The sequence below is a fragment of the Puntigrus tetrazona genome, chromosome 16, assembly GCF_018831695.1.
Source record: "Puntigrus tetrazona isolate hp1 chromosome 16, ASM1883169v1, whole genome shotgun sequence".
NCBI lineage: Eukaryota > Metazoa > Chordata > Actinopteri > Cypriniformes > Cyprinidae > Puntigrus > Puntigrus tetrazona.
This window is the reverse complement of record NC_056714.1, coordinates 380957-406709: the sequence shown is the minus strand read 5'-3', so window position 1 is coordinate 406709 and position 25753 is coordinate 380957. Positions and strand designations below refer to the sequence as shown.

The window sequence follows — 25753 nt, the reverse complement described above, 5'->3', positions numbered from 1 at the left end:
TAGTCACAGGAAACCCCTTCTTAGGGTGACCAAAGCAGATGAGCAGTTGATTGCTTTTTCTTCACAATGCAACTCTGTGGACGTACATGTCCAGTGCTCGAAATCCCTGTCACATAAACCTTCAGGGTGGAATGGGTGACCCCTGTAAAGAATCTAGCTTGCGGGAACTCCAGGACTGTCACGCTGATGGACTCTACACCATGAAGTAAAAAGTTTCCACTTCAGGGCATACAGTTTCCTCATAGATAGAGCTCTGGATTGGAGGATGGTCTCAACAACCTCTGTTGAAAGACCGAAATTGAGCTGAGCTTTTAGTGAGAGGAGTCTGTCCCAAGCCCACACAAGGATCTGGTACACCAGCTTGTACAAGGAGCGCAAACGCAGGCCTCCTTGGTTGTTTATGTAAGAGACCACAAATGTAGATCCCTTATGTCTGGGAGGAAGTGTTTCAATGCCTGAAAGGCATTTTTCACTACATTGAAAAATGTAGATCTCTCAAGGCTGTTGATGTGAGATGACCCCTCCACAGACTGCTCCCCAACCAGTGAGAGACGTGTCTGTCGCTAGCACTGAGAGAATAGTCATTTGGAATGGGCAGAAGGTGGTCCCCTGAGGACATCTGAGGCAGACAGACACAGTGTAATGCAGTGTATACTGAGGGGGCTCTCTGAGGGGGGGACTGCCCTCTGAGGCCCTGCAGCATGACCGTCAGGGCTTCTTTTGCAAGGCTCTCTTAGTCTGAAGCACAACTTTCAAATCCTGCTTCAACTTCGAAGGCCTCACCACAGAGTGTTTTTTATTAAAGCTTTAGTTTGTTTTGCCAGCCATTTCTGCAGGTCATTTGACAATTTCCTTACTTTTATGTATTTAATACATTTTTTATTTATTATTTATATTTTGCTGTATTGGCTGTTCTGAAATGTACAAATATTTAAATGGCAATACATGCTAGCAATCACAAATATGAAAGTATGTAGACATAGACTAGAATATAATAACTGAAAAAATAAAAACAAATAACATTTAAAAATAACAGTTTAAATGTCATACTGTACAGCCAGTCGTCTCTGATCATATTTAAGCTCCTCCTGCTTTCGACACATACCTAATATAGAAAAGACAAGAATTCATGTTTTTTTTAAATGATAAGCTGAATTTTTAAGATGTCATGATATTTAGAGTGACAATCAACAAATAAAATATACACACTGTAAGAAACCTCAGAACTCATTACATCTAAATTTTTCCATGGACAGAATTTAATTATTCAATTTTCAGCTATGCCAACTGAAAATTGTGCAGGGCAGTGCAGAAATTCAGTTGGGCCAATGGAAAAATTTAGATGCAACGAGTCAATAGAACTTTTTTAGCTGGGAGGTCTAAATTTTTACAGTGCAACAACAGCAAAAAGAAAATGTTATTTGAGAAACAAGTGGAATAATTTCTCACCATCGTGTACCTGAAAGGCAAGAGTAGTGATCTTCTGTGTTATTATCATTAAAGGGCTGAAAATAAGAAGAGACAAAGTAAATGAAACGGTCTGCAATATGCATTTAAAGTGGTAACCATACAAGAAATATCAAAGTCACTCATGTGTCCAGCTTTCTTGTTGCCAGTGGCTCTATGACTTTAACTGAATTTTGGCATGTAGATGTCTTTAGTCAAGGTCTTTCATCAAAGGTAAAGCTTGGGGCAGATTGGATAATGCATGTTTTATTTGGGGGTGGCATGGTCAAACAATGCAGTCAAAGCATGAAACGGGGAGCAAGAAATATTTTTGTTACTATGAAAATATTAAATTATAATTTTATGAAATGATACTTTATAATAAACTAAAACCGATAGTAGGTGGTAGTAAGTGTCTCAATGATTAAGTCATTGAGTTGTTTATTACTTTAGCTGATTTTAGCTGACTCACTCAGAAGTGAAGTAAATGATTCTTTATGAATGGTTCAATGAATCATTAGGCTTGTTCGACCTGAAGTGGCTCATCACCATCAGACTGATCGGAGTGACCAACGAAATAAAAAATGCTTAGTCTTTACTTTATGTTGCCAAAATTGAGCAAAAACAGACAATATTGTGTTTAAAATAACATATTAATAAATTTATTTCTAACTGTTGTATAAAATCATTTTATTTCTTGTGTGATATTGCGTAACTATATGATGTAAATGAGATAAATCAGGGGCATTTTTGCCTATCCTAATTTTTAGAGACATCCCAACCATGTTCTATCCAACCCAACTAATGCTCTATGATGCAATGAGTTTTTGCATCAGAAAACTGAGCATAAGGCAAATAATTTTTTATACTTATAACAAAAATGAAATTTGAAGGGGGAAAAACAGACTGAAAAATTTAAAAAAGGCAATAAAATCCTATGCAGGTATACGTTATGCATTGCTATATTTTTTCTGTCAATTTTGTTTTTCAAGGGTTGTGTACAAAAACCTGACAAAACTGTTGTCCAAATGCCTCAGAGAGTGGTCACATCAACAAACATGAGTGATTAAATCCTCACCCTGAAAAATCCGTGGAGAGAATACCATAGTCGAATATGAAGACTCTGCTTACTTGGCAAACAGTAAGGTATCCTAGTGATGCAACCATAGTATACCTGTAATTAGAACATATAATTCCAGTGTTGACGTATTGGGGAAAAACTATTATATAATGCTGTTAAGATCTAACAACACTTCAGAAATTAACATGACAATAGCCAGTCTAGTAAGTCTACCTGTTCTGTGTGTATCTGTGTAAATGAAGGGGCATAGTTTTTTTATAAGGAATAATATTTACATACATCATGCAATTCCATATTTTAATTTTTACAATTCTGTTGTGTATCATCTTATTACCAAAAAATTAAAACAAATAAAACTAAATTACATTAAACAAGACAGAATTGCTACACTATTTAATAATTTTAAAGCATTCTATATTATTAAATATTTTTTAAAGAATGATAGAATTAAGATATATTTTCAGGCAGGATTGTGGTTTCTGCTAATAATTTTATTCGGTTAAAATGCTTTGCACATTTTATTAATGTTATTTTAATTATTACCACTTCATTGCATAGATATGGAAAAAGCTATAAAACAGAATAAGACAGGTCTGTGAAGTCCTCTTTCATGTCTAATCAAAAGACACCGACCATATCAGGAAAAATGCACATCGCTTTGCAGAATAAATAAGCAATGCTGCACAAGAAAATAGAGAAATTACTCACCTGTGAACATTGTCTACACTGGCTTTGATCATAATTCCATAACAAGCCAACACCAGGATGAAGACGTGTATGGCATACCTGTGACAACAAGAACAATAACAAATTATTTAAGATTGTTATTTTTTACAAATGCAGTATATGTTAGGGCTGTGTTAAATTGTCATGCAGCGCTTAGAACATTTGCCTGGAAGTCATTAGGGTTTCCTCTGAAGTTGCTAAAGTGTTGCAGGCAGTATTAATTTTGACTAGCAAATTTTCATTTTCAATTTTCAAGTCTTTTTTTTTAATCTTTGGACTAAAATATTTTGGTTTACTCGTATTTTAAATCATCTGAATTATTTTAGTGTTTATCTAATTCAGTTATAAGACTTTATTCAAACTACTTTAATCTACAGTAGATTAGACTACAGTAGATCAACTACAATTGAAAATGTAATAGTCTCACACTAGACTCCACTTGTTGACCTCATTGCAGTGGGAATTAGATATGATATGTCTTGAAATGTGTAATAAATATCTAATCATTTGAGCAAAGAATGAAAGCTAAGGCTCGCTGAACCAACACTCAGTAAATACCTGCCTTGTTAACATGATAAATATATTTATAGAATGCTATAAATTACTATTTTAAATTGAAATTTAAAATTTAAAAAACTCTTTGATTATGTGTGTAATGGGTGCTATATTATTAATTTCACTCAAAAATTCATGTAATTACCGTAAATTCTGGACTATAAGCTGCTACTTTTTTCATGGTTTTTGAACCATGCGGCTTATACAAAGGTGCGGCTATTCTGCAGATTTTTTCCCACAGCTAGGGGCGCTCTAACCGGAATTAGAATCAAAACTAAGACAAAATAAATGCAAAGAAGAATACGCTAGTTCAAGAAGAATACGCTAGTTCCTCTTTAGCAGATATAAGTCGGTAGAAGCGGATAGAAGGACGACAAATTACCAATCCTGTCAAACTCTATCTTTTCAAATCCTCACCCCTTCATCATGGAACCCACACGAAGAAGTTCGTATGATGCAAGTTTTAAGTTGAAGGCCATCGATCTCGCTATACAAGAAGGAAACCGCGCTGCTGCTCAGAAGCTTAGCATCAATGAGTCTATGGTGAGACGCTGGAGGAGGCAGCGGGGAGAGCAAAACTTTTTTAAATAGAGCGGATGCGGCTTATATGCGGCTTGTTTATTTTTTTATTTTTTATTTTTTTTAAATAGAGCGGATGCGGCTTATATGCAGGTGCGCTTTATAGTCCAGAATTTACGGTAAGTTGTTTCTTATTTAATTTTATATTCTCAAAATTGCTTATTCAAATTTACATTTCTTATATTTGAGATTTAATGTTTTAATAGTTATGTTTGTTTGCAATTTATGTAAATTCTTTACAATCTCACATCGTTCCAATAAGCTTTGCACACAATGAAATTCTACTTTAAATCGTTTTTACTTAAGAGGATTTGCCAGCTTGCAGAAGAGTCTGCATTTTGAGCAGTGAGTGAACATTTGACCCAATGGAGCATTTTCTCCAATTTTGCAAATATCAGATGGGGCCCCCAGTTTCTCCAGGGGCCTCAAACCTCTTTCACCACATGTAGCCTAGCTATTATTGTATGGGTGTGCACGCACCTGGGCTGCATTTCCCAAAAGTTTGTAAAAATTATTGTATGACTGCTCTTAATATTATAGTTTCTCAAAAGCATCATAACTTAAGTAGCACTTATAATAATGAGGTCACCTGCAGACTACATCTTTAAATTTAAGTGCAATTTGATTATAATTAAAGCTTTGATCGTACTTTATTGTACACTCATGTTTTTATTTATATAAAATGAAATTTAAAAAGGCACCAAACTAATTAAAAATACACAGCAAAATTAAATGACTGAACAAAAAATTTATAAAAGTACCGTAGGCATATGCTTCAAAGATAGAAATGTGTCAATGGCTTGCTGACGTTCATGGCACCCAGCCATATATTGGACCCGGTAATAATGTCTTTACAGATATTATATAGCCTACAATAATATCTGAATCCATAGCTATCTTCAAAAATTGACTAAAACAAATCTCTTTGATCATTATTTGACCCTCCAACTATAGCAATCTCTATTCTGATTCTATTCTTTACAACAAACTAACTACTGTCTATTTCTTTTTTTTTTATTACAATTGACAAAAACAAAAAACGCTTCTAACACTGGCTTACTCTATTATTTTTAATTATATAGCAACAACAACAACAAGAAGAATAGAAAAATTTGTTTAAGCTTCTTCAGCATTTAGAAACTTAATTTTCTAGCTATAGTTCTCAAAGCACCCGTATTTGTTCTCTACAACAGGCACTTATAAGTTGATGTTAAATACATGAAGTGCACTTGTTAAAATCTACCCCACTAGCGGGGTAGGTTGTAACACATGCTGAGGTAAGTTGTAACAGTCAGTCAAAAGAAACAAAAACAGAAGTCTTATCATAAAGTTTGCTTCAAAAGCAGTTTTGAAGCAGTTTTGAGCTTGTATTTGTCAACTCATCAACTCGGTGTGTCCCAGCCTTTAGGCATTGTAGGTAATTAAAAGCTCTTTATAATGACTTAAATGATTTATTAAGAAGCATGCGATTAGACTACTAGTTGACTGGAAAATTCCTTAGTCCTTATAATTGCAACATAAGTTGATTGCCTATTTAGCCACGTATTAGAAAAGTATGAATTAGTAGAATATTCAGTGTTATGAATCAGACAGGATATTTTTACGGTAATATGTGGAATTTATGGGCTTGTAACATCCAGCCAGCAGAGGGAGCTCTCGCCAGAGTACTAGCTGGGCTCCTGCTCCCAGGTTCTCATTTCCTGTTTGGAGGCCTTTATTTTCAGAGGCTCTACAACAGGACAATGCAAAGAATTGCCGGTGTATTTTGCCTTACGGAGCGTTCTTTATCAACTATCTACCTGCCTTGTGTATGATCATTGCCTGTTTCACGACTTTGGACTTGCCCTTCTGTTTTGTTTGCCGTGTTGGATTGCTATCTTTGTTCTGACCCACTGCCTGACTACCCTTGCATGATTATTGCCTCAGCTCTAATAAAACTACCGCACATGGATTCTAACAACGCCTCTGCATCTCTGTTACATAATACTTCGCCTCCCACGAATACTGCGGAAGTTGCGAATCTCCAAGCGGCGTTCAAATATCAGGGCGAACTCCAAGAACTACCAGGAACAACTCACCAAGCTGCAGTCAGTAAACGAACACCATCCCTAATCCAATGGACAAATTGAATGTTTGAATTAGGAGATAGGCAAGCCCTTCAGAGGGTGGTGCGGTCAGCTGAGCGCACCACCCGCACTGAGCTCCCTGTGCTGCAGGGTTTAGACAACAGTTGGGGTTAGACAACATGTCTCTGGACCTACTCATTGTAGAAATCATACTCTAGATCTAATACTGTCACATGGAATGGATGTTAAAATGGTTGAAGTACTGCAGCAAAGTGATGACATTTCAGATCACTATCTAGTCTTGTGTGAACTCTGTATAGGCAAGGCAAGGCAAGGCAAGGCAAGTTTATTTATATAGCACATTTCATACACAATGGTAATTCAAAGTGCTTTACAAAAGAGGAAATAAAATAATTACAAGATTTAAATAACAATAAAAGAAATTAAAATAAAATAAAAACACTGATTTAAGATAAATTGAATTTAAAGCAAAAAGAGATTGATTTAAAACAGTTTAAAATAAAAGAAGCAAAGTAGCACAGTTCGGACGCAGCACAGTGCTCATTCTGTAAATGCACAACTAAACAGATGAGTTTTAAGTCTGGATTTAAAAGTGACTAATGTTTCAGCACATCTGATCTCTTCAGGAAGCTGGTTCCAGATGCGAGCAGCATAATAACTAAAGGCAGATTCTCCTTGTTTGGTGTGAACCTTTGGTATTTCTAACTGACTTGATCCTAGTGATCTGAGTGGTCTGTTTGGTGTATAAATAGTGATCATATCTGCAATGTATTTAGGTCGTAGTCCATTGAGTGATTTATAAACGAGTAAAAGTGCTTTAAAATCAATTCTAAATGTCACTGGAAGCCAGTGTAAGGACCTGAGGACTGGTGTGATGTGCTCTGATTTTCTGGTTCGAGTCAGGATCCTGGCAGCAGCGTTCTGGATGAGCTGCAGCTGTCTGATGGTCTTTTTGGGACGGCCAGTGAGGAGACCATTACAATAGTTAAAGTTAAACCTGTTAACTCTGCACCTTATTACAAGTATTGTAGAACCATCACTTCCACCACAAAAGAAAGCTTTCTAAGTAATCTTCCTGACTTATCTCAATTCCTTAGCACATCCAATACGACGCAAAAACTTGATGATATAACAGAAACTATGCACTCTCTTTTTTCTAGCACTTTAGATACAGTTGCTCCTTTGCACTTAAACAATCTGACTCCATGGTATAATGACAACACACGCACCCTAAAGAGAGCAGCCCGGAAAATGGAGCGCAGGTGGAGAAAAACTAAATTAGAAGTATTTCGTATTGCCTGGCGGGAGAGTATTTTTAATACAGAAAAGCATTAAAAATTGCAAGATCTGATTATTTTTCATCCCTTTTAGAAGAAAACAAACACAACCCCCGGTATTTAATCAGTACAGTAACTAAATTAACAAAAAATAAAACGTCAACAGGTGCTAATATTCCCCAAGAGTATAGCTGCAATGAGTTCATGAATTTCTTTACTTCTAAGATTGATACCATCAGAGATAAAATTGTAACTATGCAGCCGTCAACTACAGTTTCACATCAGATAGTGAGCTTTAGATCCGATGAGGAAAAATTACACTCTTTCTCTATTATAGGAGAAGAAGACTTGTACAAACTTGTTAAAACATCTAAAACAGCAACAAGTATGTTAGACCCTATTCCATCTAAACTATTAAAAGATTTGCTTCCAGAAGTCATAGATCCTATTTTGAACATTATTAATTCATCATTGTCATTAGGATATGTTCCCAAAACCTTCAAACTGGCTGTAGTTATGCCTCTTATTAAGAAACCACATCTTGATCCCAAAGACTTAGTAAATTACAGACCAATCTCTAATCTCCCTTTTCTGTCAAAGATACTAGAAGAGGTAGTATCCTCACAACTGTATTCCTTTTTAGAAAAAAATGGTGTCTGTGAGGATTTCCAATCAGGTTTTAGACCATACCATAGTACTGAGACTGCTCTCATTAGAGTTACTAATGACCTGCTTTTATCATCGGATCTCGTTATTAGTGCTATTAGATCTTAGTGCAGCATTCGATACTATCGATCACAACATTCTCTTGGATAGACTAGAAAACTATGTTGGCATTAGAGGAAACGCCTTAGCATGGTTTAAATCATATCTATCTGACCGCTATCAGTTTGTAGCATTAAATGAGGAGGTATCATATCAATCACAAGTGAAATATGGAGTTCCTCAAGGCTCAATACTAGGACCATTACTTTTCAACCTGTACATGTTACCTCTGGGAGATATTATCAGGAGTCATGGTGTTAGCTTTCACTGCTATGCTGATGATACTCAGCTCTATATTTCAGCGCAGCCTGGTGATACACACCAAATTGGGAATCTAACAGAATGCATAGTCGATATAAAAAGCTGGATGATGAGTAACTTCCTAATGCTAAACTCTGAAAAAACAGAGGTGCTAATAATTGGACCTAAAAAACCCACATATAATAATCTAGAACACAGCCTATCACTTGATGGCTGCTCTGTTAATTCTTCATCATCAGTTAGGAACCTAGGTGTGCTGTTTGACAGCAATCTTTCCTTCGAAAATCATGTTTCTAGCATCTGTAAAACTCAGTTTTTCCATCTTAAAAATATATCTAAATTACGACCTATGCTTTCAACCTCTAACGCAGAAGTATTAATTCACGCGTTTATGACCTCGAGGTTAGATTATTGTAGTGCTTTATTGGGTGGTTTTTCTGCACGCTTGATATACAAACTTCAGGTAGTCCAAAACGCAGCAGCTAGAGTCCTTACTAAAACTAGGTAGTATGATCATATTAGCCCGGTTCTGTCAACACTGCACTGGCTACCTATCAAACATTGTATAGATTTTAAAGTCTTATTAATTACCTATAAAGCCCTGAATGGTTTAGTTCCTCAATACTCGAGCGAGCTCTTATCACATTATAGTCCTGCCAGTCCGCTGCCTTCTCAAAACTCTGGCCATTTGATAATACCTAGAATATCAAAATCAACTGCGGGCGGCAGATCATTTTCCTATCTAGCGCCTAAACTCTGGAACAATCTCCCTAACTCTGTTCGGGAAGCAGACACACTCTGCCTGTTTAAATCTAGATTAAAGACGTTTTACCTAGGGAGTTAGGGAAGTTGATTTGTATTTTCTTTTCCTCATCATTAGGTAATTTATATATTTTATATATATTTGATTTGCATGTGGCCCCAGAGGAGGAGATGGCGGGCAAGTTGTGACATGCGACATAATAACTTGTTATTTCAAGATAGATTACGTCGAAGCAACTTGAAATAACAAGTAATGTTGAAATAATGTTTTGAAATTTATTCAAAACAATTTTTGAAAGATATTATATCAAAATAATGATTTAATGTCTTAATGCATTTACTTGAGAATCAAGGTATAAAATGGGAATATTCTGAATAAAAAGGGAAAAGAAATTAAGAATAAGCCTATATCATACAGTGGCTGCTGTGTCTCTTGACAAATATGATGATGCCCTCCCCACCACCAACAGTTTCTCTTCAAAAATAATGAGTCCAAGATGTTTCTGGTTGCAAAAGAAAAGTTTTTTTTCTTACCAGCCAAAGCAAAACATAATGAATGAAGCTCCAATGATGGTAGCAACAGCATGTCGAACCTCAGAGGTAGTACGCTGTGGATTAAGAAAGAGACGAAACCAGGTTGCAACTGCTAATCCAAAAACCTGGCAGGCAATGAAATTGACCTAAAGTGAGAAACAAAGGTCAAAATAATTAATATGGAATAAAACACAATGGGACTCATTTAATTCTTAAAACTTAAATAAAATGGTGATTTTGTTTTAAATCACCAATCAATTTTTAGGTTTTAGGATCTTTTTTATGCCAAACATTGTTTAATGCTGATTCTCAACTATGTCAGACAATAAATAACAAAATCATGCTGGAGGCTTTTGATTCTTTAAACCTGGTCGATAGGACAGACAAATCAAAGCAGTATAACAAATTAGCTCAAAAGGGGGAATATTTATAATTAATTATAGCTAGGTATAATTAATAATAAATATTTAGATTAGATTTTAAAATTAACTGTAGCAGAATTAATGTTACAATTATTTGATTTGTTTGTCCACCGAGCAGGCAATATAATTATTTATCAATTCTAGGAAGTGTTGTTTTTCTGGCCATAGCGTGTATTTAGCATGTAGCAAGGGTCAACATTCAGTGACTGCAGGACCCAGAGACAATTAATTGTGAATATAAGGGATTTAATAAGCAAAGCTATAGATAACATACAACACATTAACAAAACACAAACATAGGATACAAGAAAGTAAGGAAGAAAGAGAGAGAGAGAGAGAGAGAGAGAGAGAGAGAGAGAGAGAGAGAGAGGAGGAGAAGAATGGCAGTATTTTACATAAGTTAACCACAACTGTCATCTTTATTGCTGGTCTGGAGAGTTGAAACAACTTCCAAAACAAAAAAGGTATAATGCACTTCATTATTCTATAGGGAAAATCATCATTTGAGGGATAATGAGAGGATCATTTTGATAGCAAGAAAGAACCCTCTAGAACAGTGGTTCCCAACCGGTGTGCCGCGGCACTAAGGGGTGCCGTGAGATCTTTTGAGGGTGCTGCCAAAATTTCAACAAAATTTTTTTATTAAGGCAGAATCAGTGTAAACAGTATTCTCATATCATCTAGGACTAGGTATAAGGTGTTGTTGCATGCAAACTCTCGAAATGAAACAAATAAATAAATAATAATAAAAAAGCTACGGAGATTTTAAATATCTATTTCCTTATGCCGTGAACTTTTGAAAGGCTTTCCAAGGGTGCCTCAAACAAGAAAAGGTTGGGAACCACTGCTCTAGAAGATATCAAAAGTAGAGATACACTCATAGACATTAATATAAGTATTCAGGGTCTAACTAAAGCAAATAAAGTCGTGGCTTAAAATAAAGAAAATGTTCTCATTTGTGTGCGTGTGCAATCGTGTAGCCAGACCACGTCTCTAGTGAATCCATAGGTGAATGGCACAGGGATTTATTACTCTTTGTTGAAATGTTTTTGGAGCTTTGATGTAGAGACTAGACAGCAAATCTGTTTAGCATCTCTTTGATAACGGGGAACCATGGGCAATTTAACACCCACAAAGATATGATAGATATGGTCAACGTAGCATCTTAGTGCTCGGATGGGACAGAGCAAAGCTAGGGCTGGGTCTGCCTTCTCCAGGGGCAGTGCTTGAAGGTATATCACCTGATCTCTCAGTGGTGGGAACCTTGGGCACGTAGCCAGGGCCGTGGCCTCAGTGTTATTTAAACACCGACGGAGCACGTTCCTGCGTGAGGTGTGCTGTTTATTTGACCAAATCCAGCTCCATCCCAAGAAAAAAGAGTCAAGTGAGCGCAAGACTAAGCCAGAATGAGCCAGTCGTCCAAGTAGGTGAGGACGTGAATGCCCTGTTCTCTCAGTGGAGCGAGGGCAGCCTTCGCGAGAGTCGACAGAGAAAGCCAGAAGAGTAGGACTTGCTGATATGCTCAATCTTCAAACGCAAACCTCAGGAATGGCCTGTGGCATGGAAGTATTGAAACATGAAAGTTTGCGTCCTTCAGGTTGATCGCTGCAAACCAACCCTGAGGCACCGAGGGGGAATACAGGGACCCTGCTCAGACGTCTCATAGCCGGTCTGCAGTGGGGTCTGAGTGTTTGCAATTCTTACCTGCATTCTGGTAGAAATGAGTTGGGTAATCTGTTGGTTCATCCTCCCATTCTGCCCACTGCTGCCTGTTGTCCAAAGAGGAGAGTGAGTGTGATACGGGATTGGCCTCCTCGTCCTCCCTAGAGACCCAGAGATAGAGAAAACTACTCTTTTGTTGAGATTTTGGGTACCTTTGACCGTGAGGTCAGCAGCAGAAAAAACAAAAGATTCTCTGCCTGGCCCTCCTCCGGGAAAGGGAGTGGTGTGCTCACCAGGGGGGTGCCCTCGGCGACAAGCTAGCTGAGGCAGTGCCGTCAGTAGCCGGATAGAGGCAGCAGCTGCATGCCGAGGCAAGATGTACCTGATCTTCTGGCCAACGGAGATCTGCTGGGCAAAGTTCTCCACTGCATCGACGAAGAGGCCGGTATGGGACACAGGAGCATTCAAGAATCGTCTTGTCTGAGTCGCACATGTCGGCTAGACACACCCACAGATCACACGACCCAGAGATCACGCCGTAACCTTCGCCATAGAGTGTTCCACAGATGCAGCTTCACCACAGGCCATGTAAGCCGATCATAGACAAGGAGTACCTACAGGTGCGGGAGGGAAGCACAGGCTCTCTGTGTCAAGAAATGGCGTTTGGACAATTACATCGCTACCGACTGCTCCACTGGGCAGATCCCCTATACCCCCTGGCTGCTCCACCTTCAAGGGTGGTGAGGGAGGAAGAATCACCAGGACAGTTTCTGGCAGTGAAATATGTTCCAGTGACTTCTTTATGCACTTCCGTAAAGAAAGGTACCAGAGTAGGGCCCTGAGAACCAGCGTGAGCCAGCCCTAGGTACCAAGGAGAGGTTCTCACTGTAACAGTGTCCATGACTAGGAACAGTCTGTCCTCCACCAGGGGCAGTGCTCTCACTGACACTCCCTGCAAGAGGAGCCCTAGACCTCAGCAGAGGAAAAGCTACTCCGCCCTTTTGCAGGAAGCAAAGTCTGGTCCGCAAGCATGCTTAAGGCCCAGACACATGAGGCAGTAATTGTTACTATCACCTGGCGCGACGGAACGAACCACTGGTGGAAGTGCAGCTTGCAGATGCGTCTTTACAAGAGAGAGATATGTGAAAAGAAAGCACATGGATATATCCGAGGGTGCACATTTTCCCTTAGGGTTCAACCCTATGTGGCTCATAATATTGTCTAACAAAAGCACCTTTGGGCCTGACTTCATTACATTCAGGAGATACTTTAAAAAAAAATTAAACTGTATCTTTTTTGTACAGTTTCAGTCTTTTGATAACCAACATCACAACCAAGTTTTTCTTTCAAATACTCAGACAAAGTCAAGGTATCCAAGTCAGGTTTAAACATGGGAAAACACTCTCCATTTTGGTCTTGACCATTCTGATGTTGCCAAGAGCTCTAGCACCAACAAGACATGATATTACCTGACTTTTTCTGCCTGAGAGTAACAGAAAGCGATTTTTAATTTAATGACAACATTCGCAAAGCCTTGTCGACAACCATTTTTAACCACGCAACTCCAACGAGCCAGTCGTCCAAGTAGGTGAGGACGTGAATAGCCTCGAGTTTGCGTTAGATTTTAATCCTGTAGCTACCTTCATTTTTGCAGAAATTTCAACTCTCTGAGCATTCCAAGATAAGGACCTCCTGTACCCTCAATCCGTTTAGCTTTGATCACTGTTGCTGACACCTCCAATCCACTGCCTTGTGTCAGATCTGTCGATTGCTCCAGAACACACACTTTTAAATTGATATCCACTGTAATGGTGCATAAATCTTCACCCACATTAGCATGAGGTTAGTGCATGTTTTATAGAACAAAGCTCGGCACTCAGCTGCTCCATTCTTCTAAGCAAGCTTGAGACACTGATGTTATCAAAACACACTGGCGGCAACTCAAAATCCAAATAATGTAACACAACTATCTCTAGTATCTTTAGTGCACTCATTCATCGACTGCAGGCAGAAGATCTAGCACCCAAACTCTGGAACAATCTCCCTAACTTTCTTCTCTGCCCGTCCTCGAAGACGGACGTGTTTTCCTCCCCTCTCCCTACCCGTGACCTTGCCTGCTTGTGCTACTTAGTCTCGTCTTGTGTCTACTCTTCTCCACTTGAGAGACTCTCTCTGCCCTGCTCTCCAGCTAAAACATGGATTTGATCAACTGGTCTCTCAGCGCAATTGACACCATCTTCTCGAAGAGAAGCGTGGGTTCAGGGGAACCCAACTGTCCTGCCGGGGCGATGGCAGCCGGGTATTCGATGGACGCGTAGAAGTGGCGTCTCGTGCTTGGCACCTCTTTCCGTGGAGGATATTAAAGATATCTTTCTTTTCGGATCTTTGATCGCGGGGCTATTGCTGATCAGTTTGGGCATAGACCTGGTATAGCAACTAAATTAGAGAACGAGGGCAGCTGTCCACAGCCCCAAAAAGCTGCCTGGGATAATTGAAGCGGTGGGCAGATCTGTCGGGACTCAAGACTGTGGTTGTAAACCGCACTTTGGATAACATAATGGGGAAGCTCGAGGCTCTGCATCGGAAAATTGATCAATTGGGGGACCAGAATGGACAATAGAGTAGTTCGGGTAAATTGCTTACGACTACTCGCACCAAGCCTAAACAAATTCCATTCTTATCTGGTTTCGACTCCCTCTACCATGCACGGGCCTTTGCCAAGGCCACTGCTGGAAAAACAACTCTCCCGGTAGATCACGGCAGTGAAGACGCTCTCGCACTCCTCACCCCCACCTTTCCGCCTGCCTGGCAGACGGGTCTGAATCAAGCGCTGCATTGACGGCTGCCAGAGAAGGATGCCTGCTTGCCAGTGGAGGATCCCAATAACCCAGAGACTTACCTTGTCTTACATGTTGTCAAAGTGTCTAAACTATGTGCTTCTATTGCTGAGGTGTTTTTTCCCGTTACCACACTGTGGTCCCTTAGGAGCACAGTCTGGGTTTGGCTTTTTTTTCTCGCCTCACCTCTCCTCATGTAATGCTGTACTTCTTTATTTCTGTCATACCATCATGTCTACCCCCATCTTGTATCTGTATGTGGATGGGATGATGGTCCAAAGCATTTCACTACATGTCGTACTACGCATGTCTGTGTACGTGACAAATAAAATTTGAATTTGATTTTGATTTAACTCTTTCTGGGAAGCAGACACAGTGTCAGTTTAAATCTAGATTAAAGACACACCTTTTGAACTTAGCCTACACATAACACACTAATAAACTTTTATTATTCAAATTCGTTAAAGGATTGCTAGGTTGCGTTAATTAAATCAGCCAGAACCCGGAAATCTCATAAAACACAATGTTGTTGTGACACTGTAAAAACCTACGCTAATATTAGCCTTGATTCTTTGTCATTCTGTTTCTCAGTTGTATCCAGACTAGATTGTGGATCAGCACCCAGAGATTATGTTAATCAGAGACCAGAACACCGAGATGCGCCCCGTGGACAGATCACCAGATCCTGATGCACACGAACATACACACAAACACACTGTGTCATTTACACTATCTGACACAGCTGCGTTTTAAAAAATTTAACTGGAAGTTAAGTGCTGGGCGTCCGGCCAGAGGAGAACTGGCCCGTACTGAGCCTGGTTGCTCCCAATTTTTTTTTTCTTCATTCTGTATGGATGGAGTTTTGGTTCCTTTCCACTGTCACCTCTGGCTTGCTAAGTAGGGGACACTTAATCACTAGTGATTATCATCAAATTGATTACAGAGACCGTATCTGCATTTAATAACAAATTGTTCAGTCTCGTCACTATGCTTGCCTATAATTGTACTCTTCTATTTTATACTGTTCAGTGCTTTGATACAATCTGTGTTGTTAAAAACACTATATGAATAAAAGTGGTTGGTTGGTTGGTTGGTTGGTTGATTGATTGATTGAGAAGCAACTAATAAAACTTGGCTTTCCGAATATCACATCCCTTTCTGCAAAAGCACTTCATATAAATCATTTGATCAATGATCAGAACCTAGATTTGCTTTGTTTGACATACACCTGGCTAAAACCAGATAAATAAATTTAAAACTTTAAATGATTACTGCTATAAAAATGAGTCACGTCCAAAAGGGTGGAGGTATTGCTACAATTAATAGCAATATTCTCAGTAGTTCTCAGAGTACAGGCTTTAAGTCTAACTCGTTTGAAGTTATGGTGCTGCATATAACATTATTTAGAGAAACACATACTAGTGATAAATCCCCTGTCAGGTTTGTACTGACTACTGCATACAGGACACCACATACTTTATTAAAGAATTTGCTGATTTACTGAGTTAGTACTAGCTGCAGATAAAACTCTTAATTGTTGGCGATTTTAATATACATGTTGATAATAAAAAAGATATTAGTATCAGCATTCTTAGACATTCTGAACTCTATTGGGGTTAGACAACACATGTCAGGACCTACTCATTTTCGAAATCATACTCATTTAATACTGTCACATGAAATTGATGTTAATGGTATTGAAATTCTGCATCAGAGTGAGGATATTTCAGATCAATTCCATAGAGCTAAAACCGTAAACTCTGCACTTTACTACAAGTATGGTACAACCATCACTTCCACCACAAAAGAGTGCCTTTTAAGTTATCTTCCTGATTAATTTCAATTCCTTAGCACATTGTAAGAATTATAGTCTGCCTCAACCAGACCCTCACTCAAAGAAAACGATTCTCCTTTCAATACAAAGAGCTTAATTATCATTGATATTATTGAGATCGGGGAAAACTATGTAAATATGATCACCAGAGTGTTACTCTATAGGTGTGCTTTGATAGGGCATAAAAAAGATTTCTCTCACTGAGAAACAACTTTTAAAGCATTTCTGGGCTTGTTTTGAGTTCATTTTCTCAGAAAGGATCGGCAACAGGCCATCAAAAACCATCTGCTGATCAAAAGGGCATATGAATATAGCTTCTAGGGATTCTAAATAATCCCATCACCATAACATTCTGTCGTTCTCACCTGAAAGACTACCAAAGATACAAGAACAGAAGGTTGTCACTTTCATTGTTATCCGCAATTTACATGAAGAAACTTCATTTACATGTCTAGCAAGTATTAAAGTAGGAAGCTCTGGGTTCATTCTGACTCTGCTGAATCCGAAGTACTGTGTATACTTCGTCACTGCTGAACTGTAAATAAATGTTATTCTGCATCAAGATCTCCGACATCCTCTACACTTTTTCTTACAACATTCAAAACTTGATGAAACTACTCTCTTTTCTAGCACTTTTAGATACAGATGCTTTGAAAAATGAAAAAAAACAATCTGACTTCAATGGTATAATGAGCTCGTACCCTAAAGAGAGCAGCCTGGATAATGGAATAAAGCTGGAAAAAACAAAACTATAAGAATTTCACATAGCCTGGCAGGAAAGTACATCATACAGAAAAGCAATAAAAACTACAAGATCCGACTATTTTAAATCTCTTTTAGAAGAAAACAAACATAACGCCCCCTATTTATTCAATATAGTGACTAAATTAACAAAAAATGATGATCCCCAAGATTACAGCAATAATGACTTTATTAACTAAAATTGTAACCATGCAGCTGTCAGCTACAGTACTACATCACAATAGATCCTGAGGAAAACTTCCACTCATTCTCTATTATAGGAGAGGAAAAATCCTATTTCATCTAAACTATTAAATGAGCTGCTTCTAGAAGTCATGAATCCTATTTTGAATATTATTAATTCATTATTGTCATTATGATGTCCCTAAAACCTTCAAATTGGATGCTGTTAAGCCTCTCATTAAAAAAAAACACAATTTGACCCCAAAAACGTTTAATTACAGACCAATCTCTTGAATAGACTAGAAAACTATGTTAACATTAGTAGAAAGGCCTGGTTCAAATCATATTTATCTGACCACAATCAGTTTGCCGCAGTAAATGAGGTGGTATCATTCACAAGTGAAATAAGGAGTACATCAAAGCTAGTGTTGTTACTTTTCACATTTCACATGTTAACTCTGGGAGATATTATTAGGAGACATAATGTTGATATATTCAGCTGTATATTTCATCTCGGCCCGGTGACACAGGAATAATAACTTCATAATGCTAAATTCTGAAAAAATAGAAGTGCTAATTATTGGACCTAAAAACAAGAACACTGTCTAACATTTGATGGCTGCTCTGTTAATTCTTCTGTATCAGTTAGGAACCTAGGTGTGCTGTTTGATAGCAACTTTCCAATCTTTATATCCAAATTATAACCTACGTTCTCAAAGTCAAATGCAGAAATGGTAATTCATGCTTTTATCACCTCAAGGTTAGACTATTATTATGCTTTACTGGGTGGTTGTTATGCATGCTAGATAAACTTCAGCTGGTCTAAAACAAAGCAGCTAGAGTCCTTACTAGAACTAGGAAGTATTACCATATTAGCATGGTTCTGTAAACACTGCACTGGCACCCTCATCAAATAGATTTTAATATCTTGTTAATTACTTATAAAGCCCTGAATAGTTTAGCTCCTCAATACTTGAGCAAGCAATTCACATTATAGTCCTGAACATCCGCTGGATCCGGTGGATAAGCACCAAGAGATGACCTTGGCATGCTAGGGTGAGTCAGATCAACGATCAATGGATGGAGCCGGGGGCACGTTTTTGAGATCTTGACTTCTGGCCACCAAACTGGCTTAGCATGCTATTACTTAGGGAACGCATAAAAAATTACTCTTTTTCAGTCTATTGAGGAAATGGCTGCATTAAGGTAAGTGATCTACGGGGTAGCCCCTGACTAAGACCTGCACTAGCCCAGATGTGTTATGAGTCTGTTCTGGCCAAACAGGTCTCTAAGCGACCCAGACTCCTAACGAACGATAAATCGAAACTAGGAAGTATTATAGTTAATTAATGATCCAAGTTCAATCGCAACTAGAGGGATGAGCAGTTACATTAAAATTAATATAGCCAAAATCACAAAAGATTGGAGTCAGATTAAATTATATAAGGTCAGAACTAAAATTGGGGAAATAAAAGATTAATTAATGTAAGTGATTTTGCAGAAGCGCCTAGAGTCTACACGCATCCAGCCTTCGACCAGCCACTGGATTCCGCTGGGTGGACCCTTACAAAAGACAAACAAAAAGGAGAAGCAGCACTTACATTGGGATTGACATTCGAAATAAAATCATTGACTGCCACAATACCATGCAACACTCTCCATTGCAAATCCCCTAACCTCTTTGTCAACAGTGGTTTGTACAATACTCTCCACGCATGTTTGATCTCATTACCAACTCCTAAATTAGATCGCCAAGGAGTATCAGCTTTACCTTTTAATTTGCTTTTATTAAATTAAATTGTTGGTAGAAGTTTCCATCACAGGGTTATACAACAACAGTTCTTCAGCTCAAAGACCTTCAGCTCCACTTAACTCCCTTGAAAAAAAAATAAAAATAAATTCCAGGCTTTTGTCATGGAGTAAAAAAAAAAATGTGTCACACCAGACATATCAAGATTTTGTGTATTCATGAGAAAAATGTCAGTCTAGCCCTGGCCTGGCCAACCCGCGGCTTGCAAGCCTCATGCGGCTCTTTAACTAGTTTCATGCGGCTCTTCAGGAGCTGTCACATTACATGCGTCAAAAATGCTTGCCTGGCACTGTCATTCACTTCCTCTACAGCTAGATGGCACACTGACCCTGTAAGCCTGTTTGAGTGATGTCAAACGAGCGACGAGAGAATCTTTGGTGTGACATCATTTGTGTTGTAAACAATTTCCGTCAAGTTACCTCTTGAAATGGCAGGGGAAAAAAAGCACAGCCAAACGAAAATATGAAGACGAACACGGGACGTTTTTGCCAGAGTGGGTGAGTTTATATTTTTTTGTTAAACGTAATGGCAAGCCGATCTGCCTTATATGTCACGCAGCATTAGCGCATTTCAAAGCTTCAAATCTTCAGCGTCACTTCAGCTCACTCCACCCTAACATCGAACAGGAATTTCCAAAAGGGACTGAACTTCGCAAGAACAAGTTGGTACTTTTGAAAAGCCAGGCAGAAAAGCAGGTGCAGTTTTTCCAAAAATTTACGAAACACTCGGAGACCGTAACGCTTGCATCATATCAGCTGGCTTGGAACATAACACGGGCTAAAAAGCCATACAACGAAGGGGACTTCATTAAAAAAATGCCTCATTGACGCCTTTGAAATCTTGGCTCCTGGAGACGACAAACTAAAACAGAGCGTATCAGACGTTCAACTGTCCCGCCACAGTGTTGAACGCAGAATATCAGATTGATCAGATTGTAGATCGAATATCTACAACTGAAAAGACCACAGATTACGTTCCTCGTCGACCCATTTAATGCGGAGACTAGGGATGCACCGATACCACTTTTTTGGAAAACGAGTACGAGTACGAGTACGCATGTAGTATGGCTCGTTGCGGCGTGAAACTCCCGTCTATCCACTGGGAAGTTAGGCTAATTAGCGACACGTGGCTAACACTGCTTGTCCAAATATCCGTGGTGAAACTAAACGCAGAGGAAGTTTGCAGTAGGCTGTGGATATGTTTTTTTTCACGGAGTCGTGTAGTTTAGGCAGCTCCGTGTCAGTCATGTAGCGGCGGCTTGGGACATCATATCTGGGCTCCAGAACATGAAGGAGACGCAGGAATCCCACATTTTCTACCTCCGAGAGTGGCTGGTCACTCAGTGCAATGTACTCGATAATTGTTAAATGCGCTACCTTTTGAGCCTCCTCTGGACAATTTCGCGGAGCACAATTTGCAGTCCGCCTTTGTTTTGTCGTCTTCATTCACTTTGAAATAGTTCCACACGGCTGACATGTTTCGCCTCGCCTTCTACCCGCTCTGAGCTGCAGCCGGGGTCTGGGGGCGGGGCACTCGGCGCCCGTGATTAACATACACACCGCTCAAACATAGACATTTCTCAGACTGTGGTATCGGTCCCCGGTATCGGGGGACTTTTAACGAGTACGAGTACTTTAGAAAATGTGGTATCGAGGCCGATACCAGATACCGGTATCGGTGCATCCCTAGCGGAGACAGACTGTTTGAAAGCCCCGTCACAGATGAGGCTGCGGCTGAGTTGGAGATGATCGACCTTTGTGAGGAGGATCAACGGAAAGCTGTTTTAAGGGAAGGGACCGTTGAGTTCTGGAAAAATGTGCCAATTGAAAAATACCCCAACATCAAACGAGCTGCGCTTAAGATACTGTCCATGTTTGGGTCAACGTACGTCTGCGAGTCTGTCTTTTCTACCCTGAAACATGTGAAATCAAAGCATCGATCTGTTCTGACTGACACTCATTTGAAAGAATTGCTTAGAGTGGCAACAACAGAATACAAGCCAGATTTGAAGAGGATTGTTCAAGATAAGGAATGCCAGAAGTCTCACTAAGCAGCATAGTAAGAAAAAGATGTTAATGAAAATTATTCTATTATTGTTTGTGGACTTGCTTGAACTGAGAGTTTGTGTGTGTGTGAGACAGTGCACACAATGTTAACTGTTGAAAATTACTGATATTATCATGTTGGTGTGGTTATTTTCATTAGATCTGGCTGAGCAGAGGTCTGTGTATACGTGCATACATGATTAAAAGATGATGTTCATGTGTACCCATGTGTATGATGTGGCTCTTTGCAGTAACACAGAAAAAAAAGTGGCTCTTAGTCTCTGACTAGTTGGCCACCCCTGGTCTAGCCCCATCTTACCCGCTTTGTGCAAGAGGGTACAGGCTATTTCAGACCAGCTTTTGTCATATAGAGGAGCCTTTTAGCTGCCTAGAGTCTACTCACTATTAGCATACTTTTAATGTCCACCAAACCTTGTCCTACTTGTTGTCTAGGCAAAAACAAAATAGTTAAATGCTTTTAAATATCTTTCACCAATTCTTCAGGAGGTTCTAAATAGTAATTTTATGCCACAGAGCAGATGTAACAAGGTTGTTATAAACAAGTACCCCTGTAGGACAACTGGGCTAGCAGCAAATGCCATCAAAACAAAAGAGCGCACAATTTCTCCACAAGACCCTCCCAATTCTTTCTTCTATATTTATCCTTTCCTATATAAAGACCCCTAAATATTTAAATATTTAAATCTTCCCCAGTGCCGTTTGCCTGGAAGTAACAGCCTCTTATGTTCTACACCACACCACAGGTCATCACTTTTTTTCCCAGTTTACTTTGCCAGATGATGCTTTGTTATAACACTACAAAACTTTTTTCAGCATCTAAACATCTTTATCATGTCTTATAATAAATGGAAAATCATCAGCATATGCTGAAACTTTTACATTTATATTGGAATTTGGAGCAACCGTGAAGCCCTGTCCTCAATTTACAAAGAAGTGCAATGCCACGCCAGCAGAGGGAGCCTTCACCAGAGTACTGACTTGTCTCCACTCCCTATGTGCTCATTTCCTGTTTGCCTAGCATAAAGCCAGAGCACACGTTATGCTTGTCGCAAAGTATTGCCAGTTTCACTGCCAAGCGTGGCTCTCATGATGATTCTGACTGCTATCTTGTGTATGACCTAGCCTGTTTATTCTGACCATTGTCTCTTTGGATCATCCTTGTATTCTGGTAAGCTGATTGGATTGATGTTTGCATTACTACCCATTACCTGTTTTACTGTCTTTGCTATTTGGAAATCCCTTGAACTTGTTTACAGAACTGTTAACTAACCTCTGCCTGTTATGTCTGATTATTCGCTTTTGGATTGTCCCAATAAACTTCTGCATATGGATTCACAGCCATCATCAGCATCCTCTCTACAAGAAGGGGTTCAGTAGCTAAAGAATAAAGCTGCCCTGATATTGGACAACCTTGTCATTTTTATCATGCATGGTTCGTCTTTTTTAAAGAGAGATTGCAGCACTTCTTCAAATGAAAGTGCAGCATCTAGATCTTTTTGTTCAGAAGTTAAGCAAGGAAGATTATGTAATAGTTCATTCTGACTCCTCTGATCATCTATTTTCTCAGCCACAAAGAGTTGAGAATAAAAATCCATGGCTATTCTACACATCTCCACCGTATCAGTTGTAACAAAATTTTTCAAAATTAAAACTAGTTTTTACATTCCAATTTTAGAGAACTATATCTCTCTTAATGTTAAAAACTGACTTTTCACCAGAGCGCTTTTAACACTTTAATTTAAAATAAGATTTGATCTTTGTTTCTTTTTCATCCATTCCTGTGCTTTAAAAAATATAATTTTCCATCATGTTATTTTCAGCCATAAGAATTTTGTTCTCAAGCCCATCAAGAGTCCACTGAAAACATGTATCTAATTACGTTGTATATTACTGACAAAATTCCCTTATTATGAGCTTTACCAGTTTCCCACCATGAAATAACATTATCATATCTGCTCTTTTCATTTTTCCATGTTTCCCAGAAATATTTTAAAATTTCACAAAACATATTTTCTTGTAATAACTTGCCAGTAAACAAATCTTCTTAGTAACAACCACACCCAAGAAAACATGGTTGAAACAGCATCTTTAAAAAGACGCAAAAACGAAGAAATGTTCAGAAATTGCTCTTTTAGTGAAATACCGAGGAGAATCGTTGATGAACAGGGAAGAGCTAATCAGGGCTCCAAGCAAGACCTCAGTCTGTCATCACGACATAACTCGTAGTGACTGACAGAGAGGGAACCCAATTTTGCAGTAGTCTCTCCACTATTTTCAGAGTCTGGACCAGTGGTATTCACCAAATGTCTAAGTGTCATAAATCCTGCTTCTTTCAGCATTTGCAACTTTATCAAAATGGGTACCACAAATCAGAGGTTTTTGAAGCAACTAAAAAGAGACACATTTTATCCAACAACGGCACCAAATACGTTCCAAACTTTAATCATGGTCTTATTGAAAAATGGTGCATTTGATATATCCACTTTTTAAGGGTTCATCAAAAAAAAAGTCTTATCAAGACCTTAGCCTGCCAAGCTCTTCAGAATCTCACATATAACAGCTTTTCAATTTTAATTACATGATCCATATAAAAAACAATGTATAAAACGCATATGAAAAGCTGCAATTATGCTTTGCACATTTATGAGACCCTGTCTTCCTTCATCCTTTGATAGATATAACACACTTTTTATATGTAATTTTTCCCAAAAAGTCCTTCAGGATATCGGACAGTGAACACACTGGATGATCTATACAGGCTAAACAGTGTCACAAAGAGGAAACGACAAGGTTGTTGATATCTAAATCAAAATCTGCTCCTTGTACAACATTTTTGGAATCAACCACTTCCGTTTAGCTTCACTTTCTTAACAATAAAATACACCAAGGTATTTAAAACCTCCTTTAGTCCAGGTTAAGCCATTTGGGAGCTTTGATACACCTTGAATCCACTGACTGACCAAAATAGCTGCTGATATTACTTTAAAATCATTTCAAATTTTTACCAAGGTATCAATGTAATTTGAATCATTAATTAAGACCACTACATTATCAGCATAAGCTGACAGATAAACATTTTTACCTGAAAACACAAACCATTTATATTTTCTCAAACTACAACATAACAGATAAAGGACATCCTTGTCTTACACCTCTTTTTATAAGAAACACTTAAGCCACATTTTCAAAATTGTAATTTGTAATAAATCTTTTATAAAACCAAAAGCTTCCAAAGTCTCTCAGAGATATTGGTGTTCTACCCTATGCCATTCTCCTGATGTAAAGAGATTAGGCCTAGACAGAACTCTTAATTTTGCAAGGTCCAAAATATCATGAAAAAAATAAGCTGTCAAAAATGGACCTCTTAGGAATACAATACGTTTAATCAGACTGAATCACTTGCTCTAGAACCCATGCAAGTCCATTGGCCATGGCTTTGGAGAGTATCCTATAATCACTACAAAATACTGAAACTGGAAACCTCAAGTAGGTCTTCACCCAACACGGACCAAAAAGCTTAAAAAAAAAAAAAAAGAAAATTCAACTGGAAGACTGGGGCCTTCCCAGGTTGCATACTTTGAAGTGCTTTTTCCAGTTTTCACAAAACACCGCTTGAATCTTGATTAGATTCAAGAGAAAAAAGGTTACTAATACTTTTTTTATGATCTCACTTCGGTACAAATCATTACAATCAATTATTTTACAAATTTCATTAGTATCAGTCAGCATTTTCCCTGACTCAGATTTCAATGAATGAAAAAAATCTTTTGACCATTTTTGACTATCCTCTAACCAAGGCCCCTTTTGCTTTCATCCACAATACATTTTTCAATTTGGATTTTTCCTCTGAAATATACCTCATAAAAGTTCAATCTCCAGTAGATTCTAAAAGTTCTTGCAACTTAATAATTTCTATTTCTGTAAGTTTCATTAACCTATCTATATTCCTAATCACATTTCTTGTATACTGTTGGCTAAACTGTTTAATCTGGGCCTTCCCATAATCCCACCACTATTGTAATGAGTTAAATGTTGTCTTTGTATTTCTAAAATCCTTCCAAAAAATCCTTCCCACAAAAACCGCTTTAAAATCCTTAAAATTAAGACATGAATTTCTAGTAGAAA

At 38.4% G+C, this 25753-nt stretch overlaps 1 protein-coding gene across 1 annotated transcript in view; it reads right to left on the bottom strand.

Moving 5' to 3' along the window:
- mboat1 (membrane bound O-acyltransferase domain containing 1) overlaps nucleotides 1-25753 on the bottom strand; it is a 65247-nt gene that overhangs the window by 35635 nt on the left and 3859 nt on the right. The window contains exons 2-6 of the mRNA XM_043261578.1: nucleotides 10074-10219; nucleotides 3236-3313; nucleotides 2525-2620; nucleotides 1450-1505; nucleotides 1051-1105 (exon numbers count right to left, since the gene is read on the bottom strand). Of these exons, the coding sequence (XP_043117513.1) occupies nucleotides 1051-1105; nucleotides 1450-1505; nucleotides 2525-2620; nucleotides 3236-3313; nucleotides 10074-10219 (431 nt within the window). The remainder of the gene's footprint in view (nucleotides 1-1050; nucleotides 1106-1449; nucleotides 1506-2524; nucleotides 2621-3235; nucleotides 3314-10073; nucleotides 10220-25753) is intronic.